General features: G+C 39.9%; 1 protein-coding gene across 1 annotated transcript in view; it reads left to right on the forward strand.

Moving 5' to 3' along the window:
• Positions 1 to 7,665: 7,665 nt before the first annotated feature.
• LOC133419348 (double C2-like domain-containing protein alpha) overlaps positions 7,666 to 24,626 on the forward strand; it is a 44,384-nt gene continuing 27,423 nt past the window's right edge. The window contains exons 1-5 of the mRNA XM_061708466.1: positions 7,666 to 7,896; positions 15,142 to 15,518; positions 16,434 to 16,513; positions 19,882 to 19,956; positions 20,193 to 20,302. Of these exons, the coding sequence (XP_061564450.1) occupies positions 7,865 to 7,896; positions 15,142 to 15,518; positions 16,434 to 16,513; positions 19,882 to 19,956; positions 20,193 to 20,302 (674 nt within the window). The 5' untranslated portion in view covers positions 7,666 to 7,864. The remainder of the gene's footprint in view (positions 7,897 to 15,141; positions 15,519 to 16,433; positions 16,514 to 19,881; positions 19,957 to 20,192; positions 20,303 to 24,626) is intronic.

Consider the following 24,626-nt stretch of genomic DNA (forward strand, 5'->3'; position numbering starts at 1 on the left):
TAACTTTTACACCATATTCTAGTTGAATTATTGAAATAAATTAACTTTTACACCATATTCTAGTTGAATTATTGAAATAAATTAACTTTTACACCATATTCTTCACCTGTAGCTATATTATACATCTGGGCTGATGTGGACATACGTAGCATAGGAGGATATTTCAGTTGCTAGTATGGTTGTCTGTCTGTACAGTCATGCAAGTTCAAAGCTATTAAAGCACTTTAAACTTTAAATCAAAGCATTTTGTTTTTTCATATAAAATAAACACATTTTTATTCAGTTTAGAAGTTTTGGGGCTTTTTTTTGGCTCCTGCGCTGCTGAAATCAGGGCGTCCCTTATTTCTATTTCTGAAAGGTGGCAACCCTATTAGTGAGCCACAATTACCACATTTAACGAACAATAAGGGTAAACATAAGATGCTATATAAGTACAGACAATTGTTATCACCCACAGTGAACCCTCCTAACTACAACTGAGGAAACAGTAATTTGCTTTAGATAAAGTGGCCTCAGAATTCATTCATAGGTGTCTTTCTTCTTCTTCTTTTTTTTTTCACGGCCATCGTGTCAAAGTATCCTTGGCAGGATAATGAAGCCCACAAAACCCAAGGCCTGGAGGAGGGAGTTATTACGGTGAGGATTTAAAGTGTTGAAAATATTCTGAGGCTTTGTTTGTTGAAACAGCAAGGTCGTGTGTTGTTTCACAGCGTGAACTTTTCAAATTCTCCACCCGCCTGAAGCGGCGTTACCCTGATACTCTGCTTTCCTCCCACAGTCCAAAAACGTGGATGTTACATAGACCCAGTACTGGAGTTGAGGGGGGATGAGGGAAATAAAAACGGTCAAAATCATCCCCCCTGTAAAACTGCCATCCCCCCTTTCCATCCCTTATGCCATTTCATCAATGAATGTGGTATTACTGCTATTTCAACATTTAGAGTCATCACCAGAAAAATAACTTATTTGACAATTTTCACATCTTTCAAGAAATCTTGAAAAGAGAAGAGGAAAAGAATCTTGAAATAAGTAGTCATTACAAGCAAAAAAATCTTGTTCCACTGGCAGATTTTTCTACTTGAAATCTACTTGAAACAGGTGAAAATTGTTGTTTTTTCCAGTGATGACTCTTGTTTTAAGTGAAATGAGATTTTTTTACTAAAATGAGACATTTTAACTAGAAATAAGACAAATATTCTTGTTAAGATTTTGAGTTTTTGCAGTGATCCATTTTACTTATCCTGTGAAGGACGGAGGCATATTGATAAGTTCAGAAAACTGTTTTTTATTGTTGTGTTTTGATGTATTTGATGTAAGCCCAGTGGATATTTAAAGCTTACAGAAGGCTGCATTTAACTGCTGCTATGTAATTCCTGCAGTATTTCTGCAGGTGTTTTGGTCAGTGCTATTATTTTTTTTTCTTCTTTCTTTTTTCTCTTTCTTTTCTCTTTTTTTTCCTTTTTTTCTTCTTTTTTTTCTTTCTTTTTTTTTTTTTTTTTTTTTTTTTTTCTTTTTTTTGTAGTGCTATTATTTGTAATATATTATATTATTTGTAATCAGCACAAATTATCTGTCCCCATATGATAAAATCCACCATCCCCCCCGGATTTGTTTTTACAACTCGAGTCCTGCATAGACCGGTGATCTTAAATGGTCTGTGGGTGTGACTGTGGGAGTGGGAGGTTGTTTGGTGTCTGTGAGCCCCTGATGGTCTGGCAACCTTCCCAGGATCCATCACGCCTCTCACCACATGACTGCTGGGATCGTCTCTGCTCCCCAGTGACCCCGAAAACATTCAATTTGGTAGAGAAAACAGATGGCTTGTAATAAAGTGTTTAATACACAGAGAATTAATAATTATGATGAGTCATAACCGCACAAGAGCAGAGTGAAGAGGTTAATCCCTTTTGACTATAATTTTGAGCAGAACATCTCTGCTACCAGGTTCAGACTATTATCTCTATATTTTTCTGACATTAGGCTTTCATAGTTACACAGAAATAGATTTTATTGCATCAATATCTTCGCTGCGTCCTGCTGCTCCGAAAGATCTGGAGCACTACACTGTAAGAAAAAAAACACTGTTTTTACGGAAATAAACTGGCAGCTGTGGTTGCCAGAATAATAATGTAAAAGATACAGCGGATTGTATAACATATTACAGAACAACCTGCAAATTTTACAATTTTAAACTGTAATCCTTTACAAAATAACATCATACAATTTACGTACAAAACTGGTAAATTCAACATCCATTTTCAGCCAAATTAGCATGACTATGCCTTCATTAAAGCTATTTTCTCTTGTACAATTTACGTGCAGCCATTGCTTATTTTACATCTAATCCCATTACATTTCACTGGAAAACATCAAAATAAAAGGCATTATTAATCGGTAAAAGCCTCATTATAAGACAGTAATTTGACTGAATTTTTCTGCTTGTTTTATTGAAAGATTGTGTGTTGTGTAATATATTTTGTAGTATTAATGGCGGCGTTTTGTTGTGAAATAAAGATCTACATACTATCATTGAATTCTTTGAGTAATGTCTTAATTAAATGAGTTATTACAAGTTAGACAGACAAACTCTGACACAATGTCAACAAAGATTTTCATTTGTAACATTTACGGTCCTTCACCATTGCTATTTCACAGTTTTTTACGATAATTTCTACAGGCTTTTCTTACAGTGTACCTTAAACATGCTGTGTGACTATTCTGGTACTGTATGTGTCAGCTACATAAACAGCTTCCTTTCAAAAGGCTGCTTGCCAACACTGAAATGAGTATCCATTTTTCCTTTGAATGAAATCATGGACTGACTTAAAATCAGACACTAAATTGTCAGTTTGTACTGACAATTGAGAGGCTCCCACATTGGTTGGAGAAACCTTTGTGTTAGTGTTAGTCATCTGTTTGTGACAAGGCCAACCGGCTCGCTGATGTAATTTGTTCTCATCGGAGCCATTGTGGACTCTGTAATGGTCAGCTGTTCACGCTGAAGCACCAGCACCCGTCCCTGGCATAATTGGTGTGGAGAGCGCACGTAAGGACTATGAATTTATAATGAGGGGGTCTTCTGTTCTAATAATCAGGAGGCGAGAGAGAGGAATTATAATTGAAAAGGAGGAGGAAAGAGGAAAGAGAAAGGGAAGTGAAATAAAGCCCAGAAAGATGGCACAAAGATCCCAGGGTCTTCTTTCAACCGTGGTGGAGCATAAGCTCTAAATTGCAATGTGAGTTTGTGCGTGTTTGTGCGTAGATGTGTGGCACTAGCAGTGTGGGTGAAGGAGCGAGAGTCATCACTCTCTGGAGGCTTGAGTGCATTATTTTTTTCTTGTTTATGCATTCATGCATGCATGTGCCATGACATCAATTTTATGGTACGAGAGCGCAAGTGAGAGATTATGCGTCTGTGTGCGTGTAGGGATTATGTGTCTCTCACTTGGGTAATCATTATGTCCAACTAAGCCATTAGCAGGGAATAATTTATAATTATCCATCAAACAGAGAGAAGGGGTCTCTGCCATAATGAAAGAGATACCCCCCCAATGATACCTTGCAATTTAAAGAAAATTAAACGAAAGAAAGAAAGAAAGAAAGAAAGAAAGAAAGAAGTATAAGTTTCATGGCTTTTTTTTGTTTTTTTTTTAAGGAACAGACAAACAGAAATGGGCAAGTCAGATAAAAAAAGACAGAACATCAATTTTGTCTCTTTTCGGTCAAAGCAAAGGGGAAATAGCTTCCCTTTGTCTACCACTGACTCAAGAACTATTAGCTTAATTACATGGAGGAACTGATGCTGAACAGGCTGTGTGTGTGTGTGTGTGTGTGTGTGTGTGTGTGTGTGTGTGTGTGTGTGCGCACTCTTTTTCAAACGACTGCACTTCAGCATCTTATGGGTAAATGTATTTAAAACTTGAATTTGAATTCATAAAAGTGAATTTATTTCACTTTAATTTTGCTTAATTCACTTTAATTTGATGGGGTTATATATATATATATATATACACACATTTAATAGATTAGGTTGAGGCCTGAGTAACACCTCAAACTAATGGAGCATCAACTTACTGATTGCACGTTGGACAAGGCTCCCGCCCTTACCAGAAAAAACAAAAACAAGTCCTCACACTTCACTGTCGTACCTCACAGTTGGTAGGTGCTATTTGTGCTGCTGCTATGTTGCTGCTGTGGTGTGTCGTGTGGTCAAACAGCTCTCCGTTGGGTTCATCTCTTTCAAGAACATTGTACTTGAACATTGGAATTGTGATGTCTTGACAACTTTGCAAACTCCAGATGTGCTCCCAAGCTCTTTTGAACAATAAGGGGCTTGAATGTGTTTGTTAATTTTAATAATCTTTCTCGTTGGACTCTATATTGTTTGAAAATGGTCATAAAAATCTTGTTCTCCAGATCAGTGAGAAACAAACGTTTATAGAGGCACTGGCACTTGCTCAGCGGCGCCTTGCTGCTCCTGGTATTACTGAATCTCACGCCTCGTCAGTTAAGGATGTAATTAGTCAGCTAGAGCAGTTCACTGTGATGGTTTTGTCCAAATTAAAGCCGGAAACGGAAGTGAACTGATGTGAGTTAAAGGAACATATAAAACTATAAATATTTTTCTGTTTGGGCATCTGAAGTAACAACCAACTAAAAAACTTAACCCTAACCTTTTCACTTCCTTCGGGCCTCCAAAGTCTAAAAAGAATACTTCAGGCTGCTCTGACGTTACAGATTTAGATCGCAGCAGGATTACCGGTATCCAGTTTCTCTCTTTTAACCTCCGACTAATTTTAAGCACAACTCTGACCACACAAAATCTAGTGGTTTTGATAGGCTATTCTAATTGAAATGAAATTGCCATTTTATGGATATTTTTTGTTTGTGTGTTTGTGTTTTGGGTAAAAGAAACTTTACCTTTTCTTTTTTTTCTATTGATTGATTTGTTTTTGTAGCCGATCTTTGAAAAGTGAGAAATTTCAGATCGAAAGTGTGCGTGGGAAAATAATGTCAACATCAATCAACATTTTAAGGTTTATTTATTTAACATCTGTGATGCGCATGCAGCAATCCGTCTAAGTGACTCGTTCATCTGCAGTAAGGTATTTGCGATGTTGGTCAGTTGATCCCTTATTTCATTCATGGATTTGGTGGTGTCTTGTTGATTTTGCATCACTGCCTCCGTCAGCACCCTCGCCCCCTCAGGGCACACCGAACGGGTTCTGGACGGCCCTGGCTGCTCCTGTTCCTCCAACTCCCCCGGCTCCTGAGAGCAGGCTGGACTGGCTTGAGTTTCTGAGTTATTAAAGAAACATCACATTATTGTCACGTTTATTTTCATTCAAATTCACAAATTAAACTGTCTAAATAAATGTTTGTGAAACACCTCAGCTCAGCTTTTTACTGTATTTTACCTGCAGTGTGACTGGTGGATGGTACAGCTGCTGGTTCTGTTGGGAGTGTGTCTGTGTCTCCTGCAGGAATGATGCCACACAGTGCTGTGTCCCCGATGATGCTGGCAATACGGGTATCCATGGGTGAAAGCTGGGTTGTTGCCTGTCCTCCTCCAGTTGCAGATGTTTCTTGTCTGTGGGCTGTGACGCGTTTTTTGGCACCGAGTTTGATGTTAAACCATTTCTTTTTTTATTTCGGAGAGTGATCTTTCCTCTGACCCAACAGAATTAAGAGCAACAGTGACCTTCTCCCACGCAGCACTTTTTCTTTTGTTGGTCACTCCTGCATTCAGTGTTCCAAACAGTATTTTCTGGTTAGTCTCAACTTCTCCTACCAGTACCTCGATCTCTGTGTCGGAGAAATTCCTCTTCTTCGCCCTCTTTGCCATGATCAGAACATGAACACGACAAAACCCAAAAATAACCTGACTTGACAGATGGAGGGAGGAAACCGTACGGGCCAGCAGGGACTAAGGGAAAGACAAGGCAATATATACACAAAAGGCTAAATGAGACACAGGTGCAGACGATCAGGGCCGATGGGAACAAGGGAAATCAAGACAGAACTGAAACAAAGACACGGGTTTCAAAATAAAACAGGAACTAAACACCAAAACCATGAGAGCATGTATGGACCAACCACCAACAACACATCAGAAACTCGGATCCGCTTTCTTTCTTCAAATCGTAGCTCAAAACTCGTTTATTCAGACAGGCATACTCTCTTTAGTAGACCTGTTTCAAATGTGTCCACCATTATTCACTTTTTTGGTATTTGTTGTGTCATTTTCTTTACTGCTTGTACAGTGATCTTGAGTATCTTGAAAGGCACCTAATAAATAAATTGTATTATTATTATCATAATTATTACCGAGCATCAGTTGTTGATAGTGCCTGTTATTTTTTCTAATAATTTCTATGAGCAATTTTCAAGATGCACTTTGGGTAATTTATATCCAGGAATAATGATTTGTTAAATATTTTCAAACTAAATAAAAGTGTGTGAGGAAACCTATGGTCCACTAAATTCAGTAAATTGATCATTCATTTCTGAAATGCAGATGAGTTAAAGTGGTCAAGGAGCCAAAGCAGGAGAAAATGGAAACCAAAACGAAAGAGGTTAGACTTCTTATTTTGGTCCTTGATTATCATGATCCTGAGCTTGCACCACTGATAAGAGACAGGAGGAGTATTGCATGTTTGAACAGTTGGCTGCAGGAGCATCTTCTGGACTCCACGTTCCTGCATCTGGACATGGGTTTTGAATGATACAGGTGGACCAAAGACTTCAGAAAGAGTGCTGGACATGTGACTATGAAGGAGCAGCTCTGCACCTCAGATGTTCAACTGCTTAGTGTACGCAGTTTACTGAGATCTCACCTGGTTTATCTGCCGATGCTGCAGGAGACGTCATCACTGCAGTTCCAGGTGACACATCAACGTTCACACCAACTATCAAACAGTTTCTCTATCTAGTCTATTCAATGCATTCACTTCAATAGTATAATTTACCTGGCATTGCTTATGTAATAATTGCTCGGGGGTTTATGTTTATGTTCTGGATCTCTGGAAAGCGTCTCTAGAGACGACATCTGTTGTATTAGACGCTATATAGATAGAATTGAATTGAATTGAAATTGAATCATTGTTATGTATCATGTTGAACAAAAAGTTTAACCATCTCCAGAGAGAATGTGTGTGTGTGTGTGTGTGTGTGTGTGTGTGTGTGTGTGTGTGTGTGTGTGTGTGTGTGTGTGTGTGTGCATGCATGCATGCGTGTGTGCGTGTGTGTGTGTGTGTGTGCATGCGTGCGTGCATGCATGCGTGTGTGTGTGTGTGTGTGTGTGTGTGTGTGTGTGTGTGTGTGTGTGTGCATGCATGCGTGTGTGTGTGTGTGTGTGTGTGCATGCATGCATGCGTGTGTGTGTGCGTGTGCGTGTGCGTGTGCGTGTGTGTGTGTGTGTGTGTGTGGGATGATAGTGGGGGAAGAAGGAGTGAAGCACAACCATCACACTCTCTCTCTCTCTCTCTCTCTCTCTCTCTCTCTCTCTCTCTCTCTCTCTCTCGCTCTCTCTCTCTCTCTCTCTCTCTCTCTCTCTCTCTCTCGCTCTCTCTCTCTCTCTCTCTCTCTCTCTCTCTCTCTCGCTCTCTGCCTCTTGATTCCCTCCATCTTCCTCCTCCTCCTCTTCCTCCTCCTCCAGCATGCCGTTCTTCTCTCTTCTCTCCCCTCTTCTCATTTTAATCTCAACTTGAAGTATCCGCGCGTTCAATTTTTAATGATAGTCGTAGCCCCCGCTCAGTTTCTCTCCCCCTGCCTCCTCCTCCTCCTGCTCCCTGCGCCCCTGCTCAGCACCTGTTAGTTTCCCTCTCTTCTCCGCTCTGGAATCCCCTTTTTCTTTCCTTTTTTTATGAGGAGTTTCAATCTCGTTCTTTCACTGAGGTAAGGCAGCATTTTATTACTTTATCTTGAAATGCAAACAGGTTGGATCAGTTACAGAGGCTGGGAATGTTTATTCTGTTCTAATTTTCTTGCATGACCCCACTATAACCCTCTTTTTTCATAATTATAGTCCTCTTTTTCTATTATGAGCAATGTATTCTTACTTTGGCTGTTTCTGGTTTGCATATTTGTGGGTTTGTTCTTGTTTCAATCAGAGTAAAAACCAGACAAAGAGACACTGATATATTCTGCACCAGTCTACCACTGCAGACAGGTGCAACATGTGCCAAATGTCTGTTTTAGTGTCTTTTTTTATCAGCTCTTTCACTTTTTCCACCCCCACACACAATCCAACACACCTACACACATCGGAGTTTACACATCTCCGCCTGTCTGGAAATAACTTGGCTCTAATTGACAAGTCCTCACTGTCACTGCGCTAAGCTATAAATGATGCGCCTGTTAAGGTCCAACGAGCAGCTACACTGCGCAGCACCGTTCCATACTGTCTGCCTGTCATCTGGAGGCTTGTTATTTAAAAGTGAATGGACCCCGCCGCAGGGGCCCATTGTATGTAGGACACAAGGGCAGGAGGATGGGAAAATCCAGCTGAGGAAAAAAAGAAGGAGAAGAGAGATCCTCACACAGCTACAGGTGGAGTGTAAGCTTCTAGGAGCGACTGATGGATAGATATTTAGAGCGATAAAGAAGAGGGGTGATTTATGAGTATGAGGAAGAGAGCGCCCATGCATGTCATCTGACCCTAATTTAAAGTGAAGGAGCTGAAAGAGGAGGAGGGGAGGTCGCTTGTTGCACAAATATATTCCTGGCTGTCAGATTTTCCGAGCTTCATTCCTCTATCCAGGTAGGAAACCTACGTCATCTCCAGTACTCGAGTTGTAAAAAGAAATCAGGGGGGATGGTGGATTTTATCATATGGGCGCAGATAATTTGTGCTGATTACAAATAATATTATGTATTACAAATAATGGCACTGACCAAAACACCTGCAGAAAAACTGCAGGAATGACATAGCAGCAGTTAAATGCAGCCTTCTGTAAGCTTTAAATATCCACTGGGCTTACATCAAATACATCAAAACACAACAATTAAAACAGTTTTCTGAACTTATCAATATGACTCTGTCCTTCACAGGATAAGTAACACGGATCACTGCAAAAACTCTAAATCTTAACAAGAATATTTGTCTTATTTCTAGTTAAAATGTCTCATTTTAGTAAAAAAATCTCATTACACTTAAAACAAGACTCATCACTGGAAAAAACAACAATTTTCACCTGTTTCAAGTAGATTTTCACTTAAAATTAGTTGAAAAATCTGCCAGTGGAACACGATTTTTTTGCTTGTAATGAGAAGATAAATCTTGTCCCACTGGCAGAAGTTATTTTTCTGGTGTTATTTTTCTGGTGATGACTCTAAATGTTGAAATAGCAGTAAAACCACATTCATTGATGAAATGACATAAGGGATGGAAAGGGGGGATGGCAATTTTACAGAGGGGGATGATTTGGACCGTTTTTATTTCAGGGGGGGATGCCATCCCCCCTCATCCCCCCTCAACTCCAGTACTGGTCATCTCACAACAAGTGGAAGGGGGGCCGTGCATCTGGTGTATATCTAATAGTCGGAGGGATCCTGTTTATGGTGTCGGGGGACCAGCCAAGCTATCATCTCACAGCGTATTATCAAGTTGTTGTGCTTCAAAGCTTAAAGTAAAAAAAAAATGAATATAAGAATTACCATTTAAATTCCACACACAGTAAGTGTGAGGGTGAAATCTGCACCTTATTTTTATGCATGTGCACTGCCAGACTTCTCACAACAAGAGGATGATGAAAAGAGGGGATGAGAGGGATTCCAGCTGGCTGCATGAGAACGATCAATCATGGACTGCCCATGAGCTTCTGCTCACAAAGCCCGTGAGAGCCACAAGCCCCCGGGTCTCACAGTTGTACGTGTGCGTCCCCTGATGCTGGTGCTGATGCTGGTGCTGATGCTGCTGCTGCTGCTGATGCTGATGCTGATGCTGGTCTGGTCTGGTTGGTCTTCAAGCTGCTCCAGCTTACGGCCACATCTGCCAGAGCTGCAAGCCCAATGACTGCGCATATTATGTCAACAGACGCCTGCTCTCAAAGCTGCTTAGTGTGTGTGTGTGTGTGTGTGTGTGGGAGGCATGACTTAAAGGTTTAGCAGAATTGGATCTAAATATGTGTTTGCATATGTGTTATTGTGTTATTGTATGTGTCTGTTATTTATTTGTATGCTTGTGCTTTGAGGGATCGTACATTTCCTATTATGATAGTCATTCCCATCTTCTCCATGTTTATTGGCATTTACATCAGGTCTACCTATAACCATTTTCATCATCACAGGGAGCTTCATTTACTCGTTTGCATCTTCAGCTAAATATCTGGCAATCTTCCACTTTAGATAACTTCCTTTCCAGAGCTGCTTAAGTTCTGTTTTATTGTTGTAGCAAGCTGAAATAATTTAGTGTAACCCTGATAAGCACTGATTCATCCTCTTCCCACAGGTTTGGAAAGCCTTTCATGGCAGAAGGTTATCTGCCCTGCTTAATTGAGCTCTAACAGGGAGCAGACGACTTGTTGAAGTCGTGAATTGTGCAGTTTTGATACAAAAATGATTGCCGTTGGTTTCAAAAGAGACAAGGCGTCCGTCAGGTGCCCTCCCCCAAAGTCTCTCAAAGTCCTCTCAGCGAAATGAGCGAAGGGAGTTTGTGTGAGAGCACGATGAAAGCCTACAATTTCAGACACTTGTTTCATCAGCAGACTCTAAAACTGGATGAGCTGTGGAGCATCTCAGCCACTGATGGGATCATAAAAGGATAGCCTTGGCCACACATGATGAACTGCCTGTAGTTCTGCTGAAGGTCAGCAGTCAGAGGAAACTGTGTCAGACTCACATTCTGCCATCGCTGGTCAATTTAACCTGATCCAGACAGTAAAGGCTCTGAAATTAATCTGTTTACTCGATCCAAGATGGAAATGAAAATAAAAATAAAGTAATTATTGGAGTTGGTGGTCTGAAATGTACGTGCTAAATAAACAGTCACACTCTAGATTATTTAATAGAATTAGTTGAGGCGAGTGAGTGCACACTGCAAACAAAACACAAATCTCCTGCTGGCTATTTTCTGTTTATTTCACACAAAAAGAAGGTGCATAAATGCGTTATTTATCTATATGTGGGGCTGCTTTTTGGCAGGGTGCAGAAACCCTGTTGTGTTCGTCTTTACAGAACACTTTGTCCCTATATTTATTTATTTTTTTAAAAAGGCACTCCAATGCAAATTAACAGAGGTATGACTGCAATGACAATTAGTATGATAATAAAAGCACAGCATTCAATATCAGCATTTCTGAACGAGATTCCTGACTTTGTTGTTATTGTTTCTTTCCAAAATATCATGCAACATTAACAATGAAAATTCAAATTTTGAGTGAGAAATGTTTAAACAGTAAATGCAAAACAGCAGTAAAAAAGGATTATTTCTGGACATCTTATGTTCTGGGCAGCTGCATGTACTCTACAAAAATATAAAAGTTAAATAAGACTCTAATACTGTTGGTTGGTTGGTTGGTTGGTATTTTTGCCTTTAGGTGGTGTGTGGGCTGTGTATCTCTCTTATAGGACAATTTGATACTCATCTATATTGAAACAAAGCAATTCATTTCAAGGCTGTCTAAAAGACGTTTTTACATATTTTTTTATGTAGTTATTCATTTTCTGATGTTAATGAAAGATTTAAAGCAATAATCTTGAGGAGATTTGTTGCTTACTTATAGATACATACAAAGGCAGTTGATGCAGCAATGACACTTCTGAGTTCCGTAAAGACCTATACTTACACAGTCTGCAGCCAGGTGCTCTGGGAATACGGTGCAAATGAGTGGGGATGATCCGGGACTTCTTTTAATACCACTTTGTCCCACTAGAGGTGCACTTTATACTGACTTGCACCAGGAGCTGACACAAAAACCTTCTTACGCTGCCACAGTTGGTCAGAAGTGGTATCACTCCATAGAATAGCTTTAAAAAAAAAAAGCAATGAATCACTTTCACTACTTCTTTACTTCTTCACTTTAAAATAAATTCTGGCACAAATTGTCTATGAAATAGTTTCAGATTTGTATCTTTTAAAACATCTCTCATGTTTGTATTATGTCATAAAAGCTGCCAATCTTAACCTTACTGTAAAATATCCAAAATATCTCAAGATAATTTCAGCCACAGGGGCTGCTGCCCAAAACTTTGCTCCATTTCCCTGCCTTCCCTGCTACTTTAATAAAATTAAAACCATCATAAGGTGTTAGACATTATGGTACATGGTAATGCATGTTAGTGTTGGTTTTTTAGACCTCGCAAGAAATCTATGGTCAAATTCAGTGTTTTCCATTCACACTGTAATCAGAATCAGCTTTATCGGCCGAGTAGGCTATGTGAACACACAAGGAATTTGGCTCATAAACATAAACATGAACATTAATAAACATAACATAACAAATATTCAACTAGAAAGAAGGTGCTCTCTCAGTGCATCACCACTGTGCACTAGTCACATTTTGACTTTGTGCAGGATCTGCAATGAAAATGCACTTTAAATATAGAACTGGACAGTGTTCATGCTTAAAACGCAGGGGTCTGCATTAGCCTGCCCAGCCATCCCAACACTATTCTTTCCTCTTCAATACAAAGAATTTGTTTGGTTCCTCTAGATTAGACGTTTTACTTCCAGCGTGCAGAATAAACTGTCGCTAGACACCACTGGATAGTAACACAACCAATCGGATAAATTAAGCATGGGATGTAGGCAGTGCAACAATATATTATCATCAGAAATTCTGCAGCTACCTTGGTTTCATCAGAAAGAATGTTCTCTTAAAGCAGCCGGACGGGCTCATGGTGAAGGACTTGCATCTTTACCATTACAATTAGGTTTCAATTCCTATTGATTCCAGTTTACACCCCTGTAAAATGATGTTTTCTGCATTCCAGTCTGCCTGTCTCGCTGCATATTTAACACACAGAATTCAGACTGCAGCCAAACTGTGACCAAGAATGAAATCAATCCTTTAGATATATGTCTTTCGAAGTTCTAAAAATAACTCAAAAAGATCTTTGTCAGAAAAGGCATCTCTTACAAGTGAACAGCGCTCTGTATCCACTAGCCCATAGTTTGGTTGAAAGCAGCTCCCGAATGGAGCTGGTTATAAAGGTGAAAACTGAAGTCTCTTCAAGAATCAAATACAAAGCTTTTTTCCTTTTTACTCGTTTCCTGGCCTCCTACAGACTGCTGGTAAGAGGGATGGTCTTCAGTGGAGAAAACCTTTTAATCTTTTACCTAAAGTCTGTGACGAGCTCTGTCTTCTGCTGGGAGCTGTTTTTACGTGTTTTTAAGAGAAAGTCCATTTGTGTCACAGACGGCTGGAGCTTAAGGGAGCAAGAGAGATGTGTTAAAGCGAACTGAACCAAGCCAACATTGTTCTGCCAAGAAATGTATCAACTACTCATTAAAAACCTGTTAAAGAAACTGAGGAAGTTTAAAAAAAAAAAAAAAAAGAAGCCAATTGACAATTATTTCACAACTACTTTTATTGTTAATATCCAAATGACATCACATCACATCTTAAATATGCAGCCTTTAGATCATCCGGTCCTCTATTGACTGTAAAGGACTGTCCAAACAATATCTAGCCATCAGTCCAAATCCTCTTAAATCTCTTTGTCTGAGCTCTGAAACTTACACAACTCAATTTACAGATTATACAGAGGAAGAACAAATATTCACTTTGCTTTGATTAACACAGGGAGAGAAGAAGGTTGTCCAAGCACTGGTTTTTTGTCAGTACTGATGACACAACACCCCCTAAAGCCCTGCTGTCTTTTCAACAAAAGCTGTGAGATACTCGTAATCCACCCCCTCTTTTTTATTTTGGGAAAGGAGCAGACACACCAGCCTTGTGGTCAACACAACTCCCTGTAACCAGAACTGTATATAAGCAGCAGGACTGTGTCTGCGGGAACCCAAGATCATGTCAGACTCTAACCACTTCCCTCTATTAGGGCTGGGCGATATGGACCAAAAGTCATATCTCGATATTTTCTAGCTGAATGGCGATACTCGATATATATCTCGATATTTTTTCTGTGCCTTAATTGGGGTTTCCCCCAAAGCATTATAGCATAGCATCTCTGTTAGCTTCATTTTTTTCTGAAGTTTCTCAGTTTTAATACAAAGCCTCGTGCCAAATGTCACACAGGTTCCTTTATTAACAGAGATCTGCACAATATCAAAATGTATAAAACAAATGAAATAAAAATAAACTGCCTGCATATATAGAATAAAAATGCTTCTTGAAAAAAATAAAACAAATATCCCTTTCCTGCATAACAATTAAATTAAAATACACTGTGCAATTAATACAATGTAGACAGTAACAGGCAGACTTTTCCACTGAGGTTGACAGTTGTGCAAATAACAAAACATTTGTGCAAATCTCAAATAAAACATTCAATTCAATTTGTCACAAAATAAGCTATATCAAAATCATTAAAAAAAAAATGTAAAAAAAAAAAAAAAAAAAAATTTTAAATCGATATAAACGATATTGTCTCGTACCATATCGTGTTTGAAAATATATCGATATATATTAAAATCTCGATATATCGCCCAGCCCTACCCTCTATTATGACTTGTCTTTGCAGGATTTTTAGGCATTTTAGATATCAGAGTCTCACATGCACACACACACACACACACACACACACACACACACACACACACACACACACACACACACACACACACACACACACACACACACACACACACACACACACACAATCACACACTGTAATTTCGTGGAGGGTGATTAGCTTTCAGAGAAGACCCTTTTAAACAGTTATCTTTTATCCTCCCTGATAGGCTTGGGTTTATTCAGATTTGTTCATTTGAAATGCAAATGTGTGCATATCTGCTGATGTTTTTGTCACATTATGAGAAATGTCTTTAAAACAATTCCCATAATGTAAAAAAAAAACAAAAAAAAACAAAACGTTACAGCCAGAACCACTTCCTGAACAGATTAAGTAACATAAAAACACACGGATAGAGATGCCGTTCATCCAGTTTGACCGCTTGGTTTTGCATTGGCTGAATGCAAAACAAATGGCAACTAACACTCTAAATCTTTTCCCTCCCAGCCCTATGACTGTGCGAAAAGGAAACCGTTTAGGCATCTCCATCCAGGAGCACATGGCCATCAATGTCTGCCCAGGCCCCATCCGCCCCATCCGGCAAATTTCTGCTTACTTCCCTCGCCTCTCGCCCACTTCCTCCTTTTCTGAGCCACTCTCGCCCAATCAGCTGACAGCTCCTGCTGCACTCGTTCCAGGCAGTGCAGGTCAAGATGGAGCGGCCATCGGAGTGGGAAGAGGAGGAGGAGGAGGAGGAGAGGGAGCAAGCAGTGGCCTGCTGTCTCCGCGGTTACCAGGAGCTGGAGGTGGAGGGGGGTCACTGAGCGCCATGAGCAGCATGGACACATCCATCGAGATTGACAGCGGTGACAGTGATGACAACAGTGAGTCACCTGAAAGTATTTATCAGTTTTCAATGAGGAAAGAAAGTGAAATTTGGTTAACAGAGATCAGGTTGAACACAAAATGTGTAGTTTTAGTGTTTTATATCTGGAAACAGTTGTTATTTAAGTTCACTTAAGCAGGTTTGTCATCTGTAGCTGACACAAAATGACTCTCAGTTGCCACATGCAGATTAATTCAGCTGTAGTAGAATAATTTAGCATCCTGCTGATGGGATTTAATAAGAGATTTGGAGTTGCCCTTTGTTTCCTAAGAGAAAGTTTTGTTAATGAAAAGCACCAGTGAGGAAATTAATTTAAATGATCCACCTAAGCTAATATTATGTGAATAAATGAAGTGAATAAATTGGTGAAAGGATGCTGGAGATGGAGCTGCTAGGCGGGAGAGAAAGGGGGAAGGCCAAAAGGGGATTTCTGGATGTGGAGAAAGAGGATATGCAGTTAATTGATGGGATAAACGATGGTGCAGATGATAGGATATGATGGAAATGGATAATCTGCTGTGTTGATCTCTATAAGAGAGGAGACCTGAATAAATAGTGGCCTTCATTAGACAGTAAAGGGACAGAGAGAGGAGGATGTCACACAGCAAAGCATCCCAGGTCGGGTCTCAATCCTGGATCATGTGCAAGGAGGACTGAGCTATGCAGCACCTCGGAAGAGAAAATTTAAGCTAATGAATGAATGAATCTTTATTTCGGCTTGTAAACACTATTTTACTAATATACTGTAATGCATTCAAATATATTCAGCGCTTAGTGCTCGTTAACTTTTTTATAGTTCTCCCTGCAACTTTTTAACATTTTTATTTAAAACCACATAATAAAGTAATGAGCAAAAAAAGCATTTAAGAAGTAACCAGCACACATTTTTGCCTTTTCATGAACTTCCTTCCAGCTTCCTTGGGGACACTAGAGTTTGACCTACTGTATGAAAAAGCCACAAGCTCCTTGCACTGCACCGTCCTCAGAGCAAAGGTAAATCCCTGCACCGCCAACACCCTCCACCACCAGCATGTTGTGCTTTGTAAATTATTTCTTTATTGTCAGAGTTGAGCTTAAACCAAACATTTAAAAAATTGATGCATGGATGCAGGGCAAGACTTTCACCTCAGCACAAAAGCACTCAACGCTTCAGCCCAGTCACCTGCAGGCCATGCTGGCGCTACTATCTTTATTTTCTTATTGAATAAATAAATATAAGAAATAATCAGAGGTGTCAAGTAACGAACTACAAATACTTCGTTACCTTACTTAAGTAGAAATTTTGGTTATCTATACTTCACTGGAGTAACGACTTTTTACTTCTACTGCTTACATTTTAACGCAATTATCTGTACTTTTTACTCCTTACATTTTAAAAACAGCCTCGTTACTCTATTTCATTTCGGCCTTTAAAAAAAACTATCCAGTTAAATTGCTCCATCCGGATAGAGTGAATTTGGTTGTGGTTGTTTCAGATGTTCTTGTCCAGTTTTGTTCTTACATCCGTTCCCTCAGATTCCTGCAACTAAACTTGGATGTACATTCCAATAAAGGTTAGGATAAATGATAACATGCCTCTGAAGTTTGACTTTTTGCACCATTAAAATACTTATAGGCAACTAGTCATCATATCTCCTGCTCTCTGAAACACATGTTAATGCTCAATAGTACACATATATGGTTCTTTAATATATTTGCATTATACTAAGATACATTCATTTTCAATGGCTTTTGTCCTTAATGGCTTTTTTCCCCCTTACATTACTTTTACTTTTATACTTTAAGTAGTTTTGAAACCAGTACTTTTATACTTTTACTTGAGTAAAAAACTTGAGTTGATACTTCAACTTCTACAGGAGTATTTTTAAACTCTAGTATCTATACTTCTACCTGAGTAATTAATGAATGTGAATACTTTTGACACATCTGGAAATAATAACATGATAAAATGCTAATATAACATACTTGACAACATACTCAAGTTTGGGCTGCTGGGACAGCAGCCCCAGCAGCGAGGCCTAGACCTCCCTCCCCCCGTTCACCAAATCCAGCTCCTCTGAGGGAATAACGACGCATTTCCAAACCAGCTGAGAGGCTCCATCTCTCTAGCATGACCGGGTTCTGCAGGGGCCTCCCCCCAGGTGGACATGCCTCTAAAGAGGCATCCAGGTGGCATCTTAATCAGATGCCCAAACCCCCTCAGCTGGCTCCCGTTGACTCGACTCTAAATTCTTCGTGAATGGCAGAGCTTCTCCGCCTATCTGCTTAAGAGCATTTCCATCCACAGTTTCATATCCGTCGCTAGCAACAGTTGATGACCAGAGGTGAGCCTCAAATCGTAGATCGACTGAGGGTTGGAAGGCAAAGGTCCATGCCTTCAAATATGACCCTTCCCTTACCATCGCTGCAGGCGGTCGGCCCAAAGGAGGGTGAACCCATGCCATTCGTTTAGACAACACCAAGCACGGCCCTATAGGCAGTGGTGGACAGTAAGGGAGTAAATTTACTTGAGTACTGTACTTAAGTACATATCCAGAGGATTTGTACTTTACTTGAGTATTAGATTTCTTTGGTACTTATTACTCTTACTTGAATACATTTCCAAGACAAATATTTTTACTTTTAATCGAGTAAATTTCTAGGAAGGCTGAAAAGTACTCGTTACTTTCAGGTCTGAACTTTTTTTTTCTTCCCTAAAATCCTATTGGACACAAGCTGTTTTTGTCAAAGGAGGAGACCTATCACAGTGCACGCTCTCCACTGGGATGTACGTAAAGCGGAAATACGTCAAGCCTCCTCAAAACGATACCGCCAAAGTAGCCTGCGTTTGTCAAGACAGAGCCGCAACAATGGCTACGCCTGCGTCAGGAGAAGAAATTACAATCCGCTGAGTCGTCTGAGTCTGATAATGAGCCGGACTCGGAGCAGGGACTTTCACAAAATCCTTGGCCGTATCTTAACTCAATGTTTGAGTTCGACCGAGTAAAAAACGAGAGCACAGACAAACCACAGACATTTATTTTCAAATGTTTATTGTGTCTGCCGAAGCAGAACTACCTCTCTGCTTTCAACAACTCAACATCGAATTCTCAGAAACAAGAGTTAAAAGATCCTTAAATTAATTTAGAAAAAATATAGTAATTTACTGATGTGGAAAATAAGAAATTTACTCTTACTCTTACTGTTACTTTTACTTAAAGTAAATTTAAAAGCATTTACTTTTGGATACTTAAGTACCTTTAAAAGCAAGTACTTTTCTACTCTTACTCGAGTAATATTTTGACTGAGCTACTTTTACTTGTAACGGAGTAAATTTTGACCAGTAGTATTTGTACTCTTACTCAAGTACTGGGGTCGAGTACTCTGTCCACCTCTGCCTATAGGGGAATGCCTGGCCACTTGAAAACAGGAGGAAAGCCTCATACCTACCTAATTTCTAGATCTCCATAAATGTAACCTGCCCGTCACTCAGGGACACTATGCTCCTACGTAGATTTTTCTTCTTCATATGACTCTTTGTGGATCGCTCTTTGTCTGGCCCATCCCCCTGAACCAGTCCTCCAGGAGATACCCTACCAACTCCTTCACCACAATACATCCGTTCATAACTAAAACTGTTGTAATGATAATATTAATGATATTAATACATATGAATGTGCTCATAAGAAAAAAAACACAAAAATCCTCAAGTCAAAAAGCTCCCAATAGTATTCACGCATTATGAATTTGTTTCATTGAGCGACGGCCCTCTATGGAAATGTTTGACATCCAATAGCGTTTATTTGATTTGGGAATAAACTCAAAAGATTGTGTGTTGCATCAATAAGTACTTAACCTTGTTATAGTTCTGAAATGATTCCCAGTTTTCCTCAAAGTGCAACATGCCATTTTTATGCAAAGTTATTTCTGACATTGATGCGTGACTGATGAATCAACTGGTCCGCTGATTAATTCTGAGCGGGTTTCTTTTAAATTATTTCATCTTGGCAATAGCTGGAGAAACCAGCAGACTCCTAATGAATGTGCACATGTACCGGTATATTTATTTGCTGTGAGGTCTCTCTTACAAAGGTGTGCTGATATTCTGGATATTTTTCAGCTATAAATAGCTGATAGTTTTTATTTGACTGACACCAGAATGGTGTTAACGGGTTGAAAGGCCCAGAGTGCTAGAAGGTAATTATCTCTGACAGCCATGGTGCACTGTGAGCAGATGTCACGGGCTGTTAATCCCGGTATGTATTTGTTGAATTAAGTAATGTGTGTTCCCTTGTATTAGCTCATTTCTAGTGATGGAAGTCTGCACAATTTCCTACACTGTTCAGTTTTTATGCTTTAATATCTTAAATCTTCTCTTTAAGGGTCTTAAACCCATGGATTTCAACGGCTTGGCTGATCCCTATGTCAAGCTGCACCTTCTGCCGGGAGCCTGCAAGGTCTGGTTTTATCATCAGAACAGTATTCTCCCTTTATTTATCTTTTTCTTTCTGTATTCAAACAGACCTTGAGTTCCTAGTCGCCGCGGCTGTTTGTGTGCACTTTTCAATCTTGTTCTTGTTTTAGTGAGGCCAAAACAACTGGAGAAAGTCATTTGTTTCCCTGCTGCGGTGGTTTGGTGTTTGCACGTCTGACAATAAAGCTTGCTGATAATATTTTCTCGGGCTGCCCGCAGGCCAATAAATTGAAAACCAAGACTGTTCGTAACACACTGAATCCTGTGTGGCATGAGACGCTCACCTACTATGGGATCACCGTGGAAGACATGTACCGCAAAACTCTCAGGTAAACCTTTGCTGCATACCAGTTGACTTGTGTCCACTTCATGTCGCCCGCCCCTCTGTTTCCTTCCCTCCCCCATCAGATCTGCTGTGTGCCCATGAGTGATTTCTTATCATTTGTCTCAATCAGAGCCTTTTTGCACTCGGGTAAAAGATCTTCCTCGCTGTCACTACGTCCCCTCTATCCCGACTGATCTGGAGATTCTCCTGTCACACCTCTTCGCCGTTCCTCCCTACCCTCACATTTTTCCTGTCCGCTGGTATCAAGAAGCGATCCGCCCCTTCGTCTTTTCTAAACAATCTCTTTGTGTTTCTTGCCATTTGCCATCTCCTTGCTTTCTCTCATTCCAAGTTGCAGTGACAGATTGAGGCCAGACTGAACACTGCAGGGTGTTTTAATTTCATTGACCCCCCTCTGTAGGTGACGAAAGCTGTGAATTGTCTACAACTTTGCCCCGGCGCACGTGGGAGTGGGATTTAAGCAGCATCGACGGGGGATCTCTTTAGGGAGATTAGAAACTGGCTTTACTGCCGACCCATGACAGAGTTAATTCAGCGGACGCATTAAATATCAGGATACTGGACGTTTGACTCGAGGAAGCAAGTTGACATGACTCCATGCAATGCAATGATGTGTGTCTTCTAAAAGGGCATTTTTATCTGGGACCTTCCTTTTCTTATAACATAAATCATCTTGATGCAGGTGGACTGATCATCTCAGATGAGGGTGGGGTCATTTGGTGTTTTTAGTCTTAAAGAAAAACCTATCCGACATAAATGCTGAAGAGTACACGGTAATAGATGTAATCAGACTGCCATCAGAGTGACATTTAAACCATCCGTCCTCCCCAGAATAGCCTCTGTGAACGCGCTTTCTTTTTTTAGCCATTTAGTCGTGTAGTGTGTTTTGCTATTTGCCCGTCTATGTCCAGCTAAACAGCTTCAATATTTTCAAATCGGCAAAGCAATAAGGTTTTTTTGTCCCATCCTCAGATGTAAGGGGAAAAAAATCCCTCCCTGAGAAAGGAGATTTTGAATTTCTCCACCGGAGCATCGTTCAACCGAACATTGACACGGGCCGCACACAGAGACAGAAAACACTGCTGGCAGCAAACTGAGCAGTACTCTCTCCTCCAAGGGAGGTACATAGACGTCCTTAAATGGCTCTTTGGTTGAAGAAAACACTTACGGTTCTGAAAGAAATGACATAGCTGACCTGCTGTGCTCTGCAGAGATATTGTGAGGGCTGTTGAGCTACATCTGGGGCTGCATGGCTCGTCGTCGTAGATGGAACAATGACTTCTGTGTTTACCTGCAAAGTCTAAAGGAAAATGTCAGGACATGTGTCCGTGAAGTGCAGCAGAGAGTGGGTCCTTTATGAGGGCAGGCCCACGGTGCTTTAATGGTTCTACATATAAGGCCAAATCCACAAAGAACAGATTGCGCCCGCAAATAGCGCTGTGAATTGCGTCGCATTTGCGCCCGCAATTTGCCCCGCTTTAAGGTCCTATTCACAAAAGATTTTGCTCTAATGATATGCCGGCGCAAACACGCCCATAAAGTTTTGCAGCTGAGTGCAATTTTCCCTTGTCTGAGTAAGTGAGCGGAGCTGTTTCCAGTGTTCTCCATATTTCAGCACACAGATTGGTCCATAATGAAAACTGCAGAGAGCACAACAGCCTCAACTTTCACGTATTTGTACTTCTCTAGTATTTCGCATGTATGACATAAGCTAATGAAATGTCAAATGTTAAGAGGCTGTGCGCATTTACGCACAAGGCACAGCACCGGTAACTTAATTAACACCAGATCGGGATCAGATCAGGATCTGACGGTAATTCATGTTCTGTGTTTTGCTACACACACCTACAGGTCAGCTGTTAAACACACACATTCTAGATTTACATGTTTATATGGTGGAATTGTTTGTAATAAAGCAGCCCTTTACTGTATGGATGAATCCTGAGCTCCGTCCTGTTATTTTTATTTTTAAATCCGAGATAAGTCCACAGCCCCACTTGATCTGACTGTCTACAGTCATGTCTGACTGTAGATTTCACCCATCATTCAGTATCACACAGGCTTGAATGATATTGAAGAGAGAGAGAAACAGGACAGACGGGGAGTGAGGAGTGAGTTTGCACGCAGTTAATACACGCTTCGAAAAGACGGTATTTGCTCCACTATTTTTGCGTGTGACAAATAGCGCTGGCCTTTGTGAATTAGACGGTTTTTGCAATGAGGCTTATTTGCATAGAAAGGGGGCAATTTTGCGCCGAATGTATGAATATTACCTAATTTACATGCATGCAAATGGCACAGGCGCACCATGACACTATTTGCTTGGCAGCGCAGTTTGTGGTGCAATTCGCCCTTTGCGGGTGCTTTGTGAATTAGACGCTCTCTTTTTGTCTCATTTGCACCGGTTTAGCGGCCGCAAAAGCCGCGCAATCCTTTTGTGGATTTGGCCCATAGTTGGACAACGTGAACATGGCATGTCTTTCTTGGTTTCGGGGACTTAAAGTGTCACAAAAAATAATTATTATCTTAGATGTCATTTTGAGCCTAAAAAAAAGGTGGAAGTTATGTTGACTGGTAGGGTTCTACCAGACAATGAAGGAACCGCAGGCGTTCATGAGGACAGCCGTCAGCTGTGTGGGTGTCAGCGGCCCGGGCCGTGGGAGCTGGTGATAGTGACTTATTGTAAACTGTACACCGAGGGAGGATTGAGCGGTTTCTGCTTTATAAAAACGATTTTGCTTTTGTCTTGGAAGAAATGTATATTCGGTTTTGAGGATACAGGAAAAATGTTCTAGCTTTAACCGGACTGCCTTTTACAGTCGTCCCCAATGGTGAAGTCAGAAGAAATCTTCGTTGTTGCAGTTCCTACGGTGGACAACTTACCTTATATCTGATTCTGGCGAAACATGTCTTATTTAGTTCTACATCCACTTCTTCTTTAGATTGACAAAAATATCACAAGTAAAACTCCTTCCTTGAACAAGATGATATTTTCATGAGTATTTTCCAATAGGTCAGATGTCTGGAGGTTCTGAAGCGTCCACTTCTCTAAACGGGAGGGGAGTTCCTGCTGAGCGTAGACTCTCCTGCTGGTCTGATGAGATGTCTTAGGCATCAAAATGTCACATCTTTACACAATGATTTTACACTGATCAAAATTGTTTTAAGTAAATACACAACAATTTCATTGGCTTTGTATGTACAGAGTGTTGGTTGATCACAGAGTTAACGTAAGTTACAAGTTAGAGCTCATCAGTTTCTGGCATGCAGAGCATTTGCAACATTAATTAACATCCCCTAACAACCCGTTACCTCTGCATTTTTTAAGTAAAGAAAACACACACACAAAAATCACAGTAGGCCAGTGAAATTAGGCTAATGCAGGGGTCGGCAAACCAAAATGTTGAAAGAGCCATATTGGACCAAAAACACAAAAAACAAATATGTCTGGAGCCGCAAAAAATGAAAAGTCTTGTATAAGCCTTAGAATGAAGGCAACACATGCTGCATGTATCTATATTAGTTATAACTGGGGGAAGATTTTTTTTTCATTATGCACTTCGGAAAAAAAAGTCGAAATTTCTAAAATTTCAAAATTTCGAGAAAAAAGTTGGAATGTTGAGAAAAAAGTCGAAATGTCGAGGAAATAGACAAAATTTCGTGAAAAAAGTCGAAATGTCGAGAAAAAAGTCAAAATTTCGAGAAAAAGGTTGAAATGTCGAGATTAATGTTGAAGTACAATCTCGAGAAAAAAGTCAAAAGGTTGAGAAAAAAGTCGAAATGGTGAGAAAAAAGTCAAAATTTCAAGAAAAAAAGTCTAAATATCAAGATTGAAAAGGAAAGGAAAAAGGAAGAAAAAAAGAGAAAAAAAGAAAAAAAAGAAGAAAAAAGAAAAAAAAAGAAAAAGAAAAAAAGAAGAAAAAAAAGAGAAAAAAGGAAAAAAATAAGAAAAAAGGGGAAAAAAAGAGAAAAAAGGAAAAAAATAAGAAAAAAGGGGAAAAAAGAGAAAAAAGGAAAAAAATAAGAAAAAAGGGGAAAAAAAGGTCAAACATTTTTGAAAAAGCTCCAGGGAGCCACCAGGGCGGCGCTAAAGAGCTGCATGCGGGGTTGCCGACCCCTGGGCTAATGGAAATTTGACTGATAAAAAAACACTAACGACAACATACTAAGCATTACTGATATTTTTATTTATTGTATATTGTATTGTAGATTTATTTATTATTCCAAAGAAAATAATTATAAAGTAGCATACAAAAAAATACAAAAATATCTGGAAATGGCCGCCTGATGCCCCTGTCAATGTTTGA

Source organism: Cololabis saira, chromosome 19 (genome assembly GCF_033807715.1).
Source record: "Cololabis saira isolate AMF1-May2022 chromosome 19, fColSai1.1, whole genome shotgun sequence".
Taxonomy (NCBI): domain Eukaryota; kingdom Metazoa; phylum Chordata; class Actinopteri; order Beloniformes; family Belonidae; genus Cololabis; species Cololabis saira.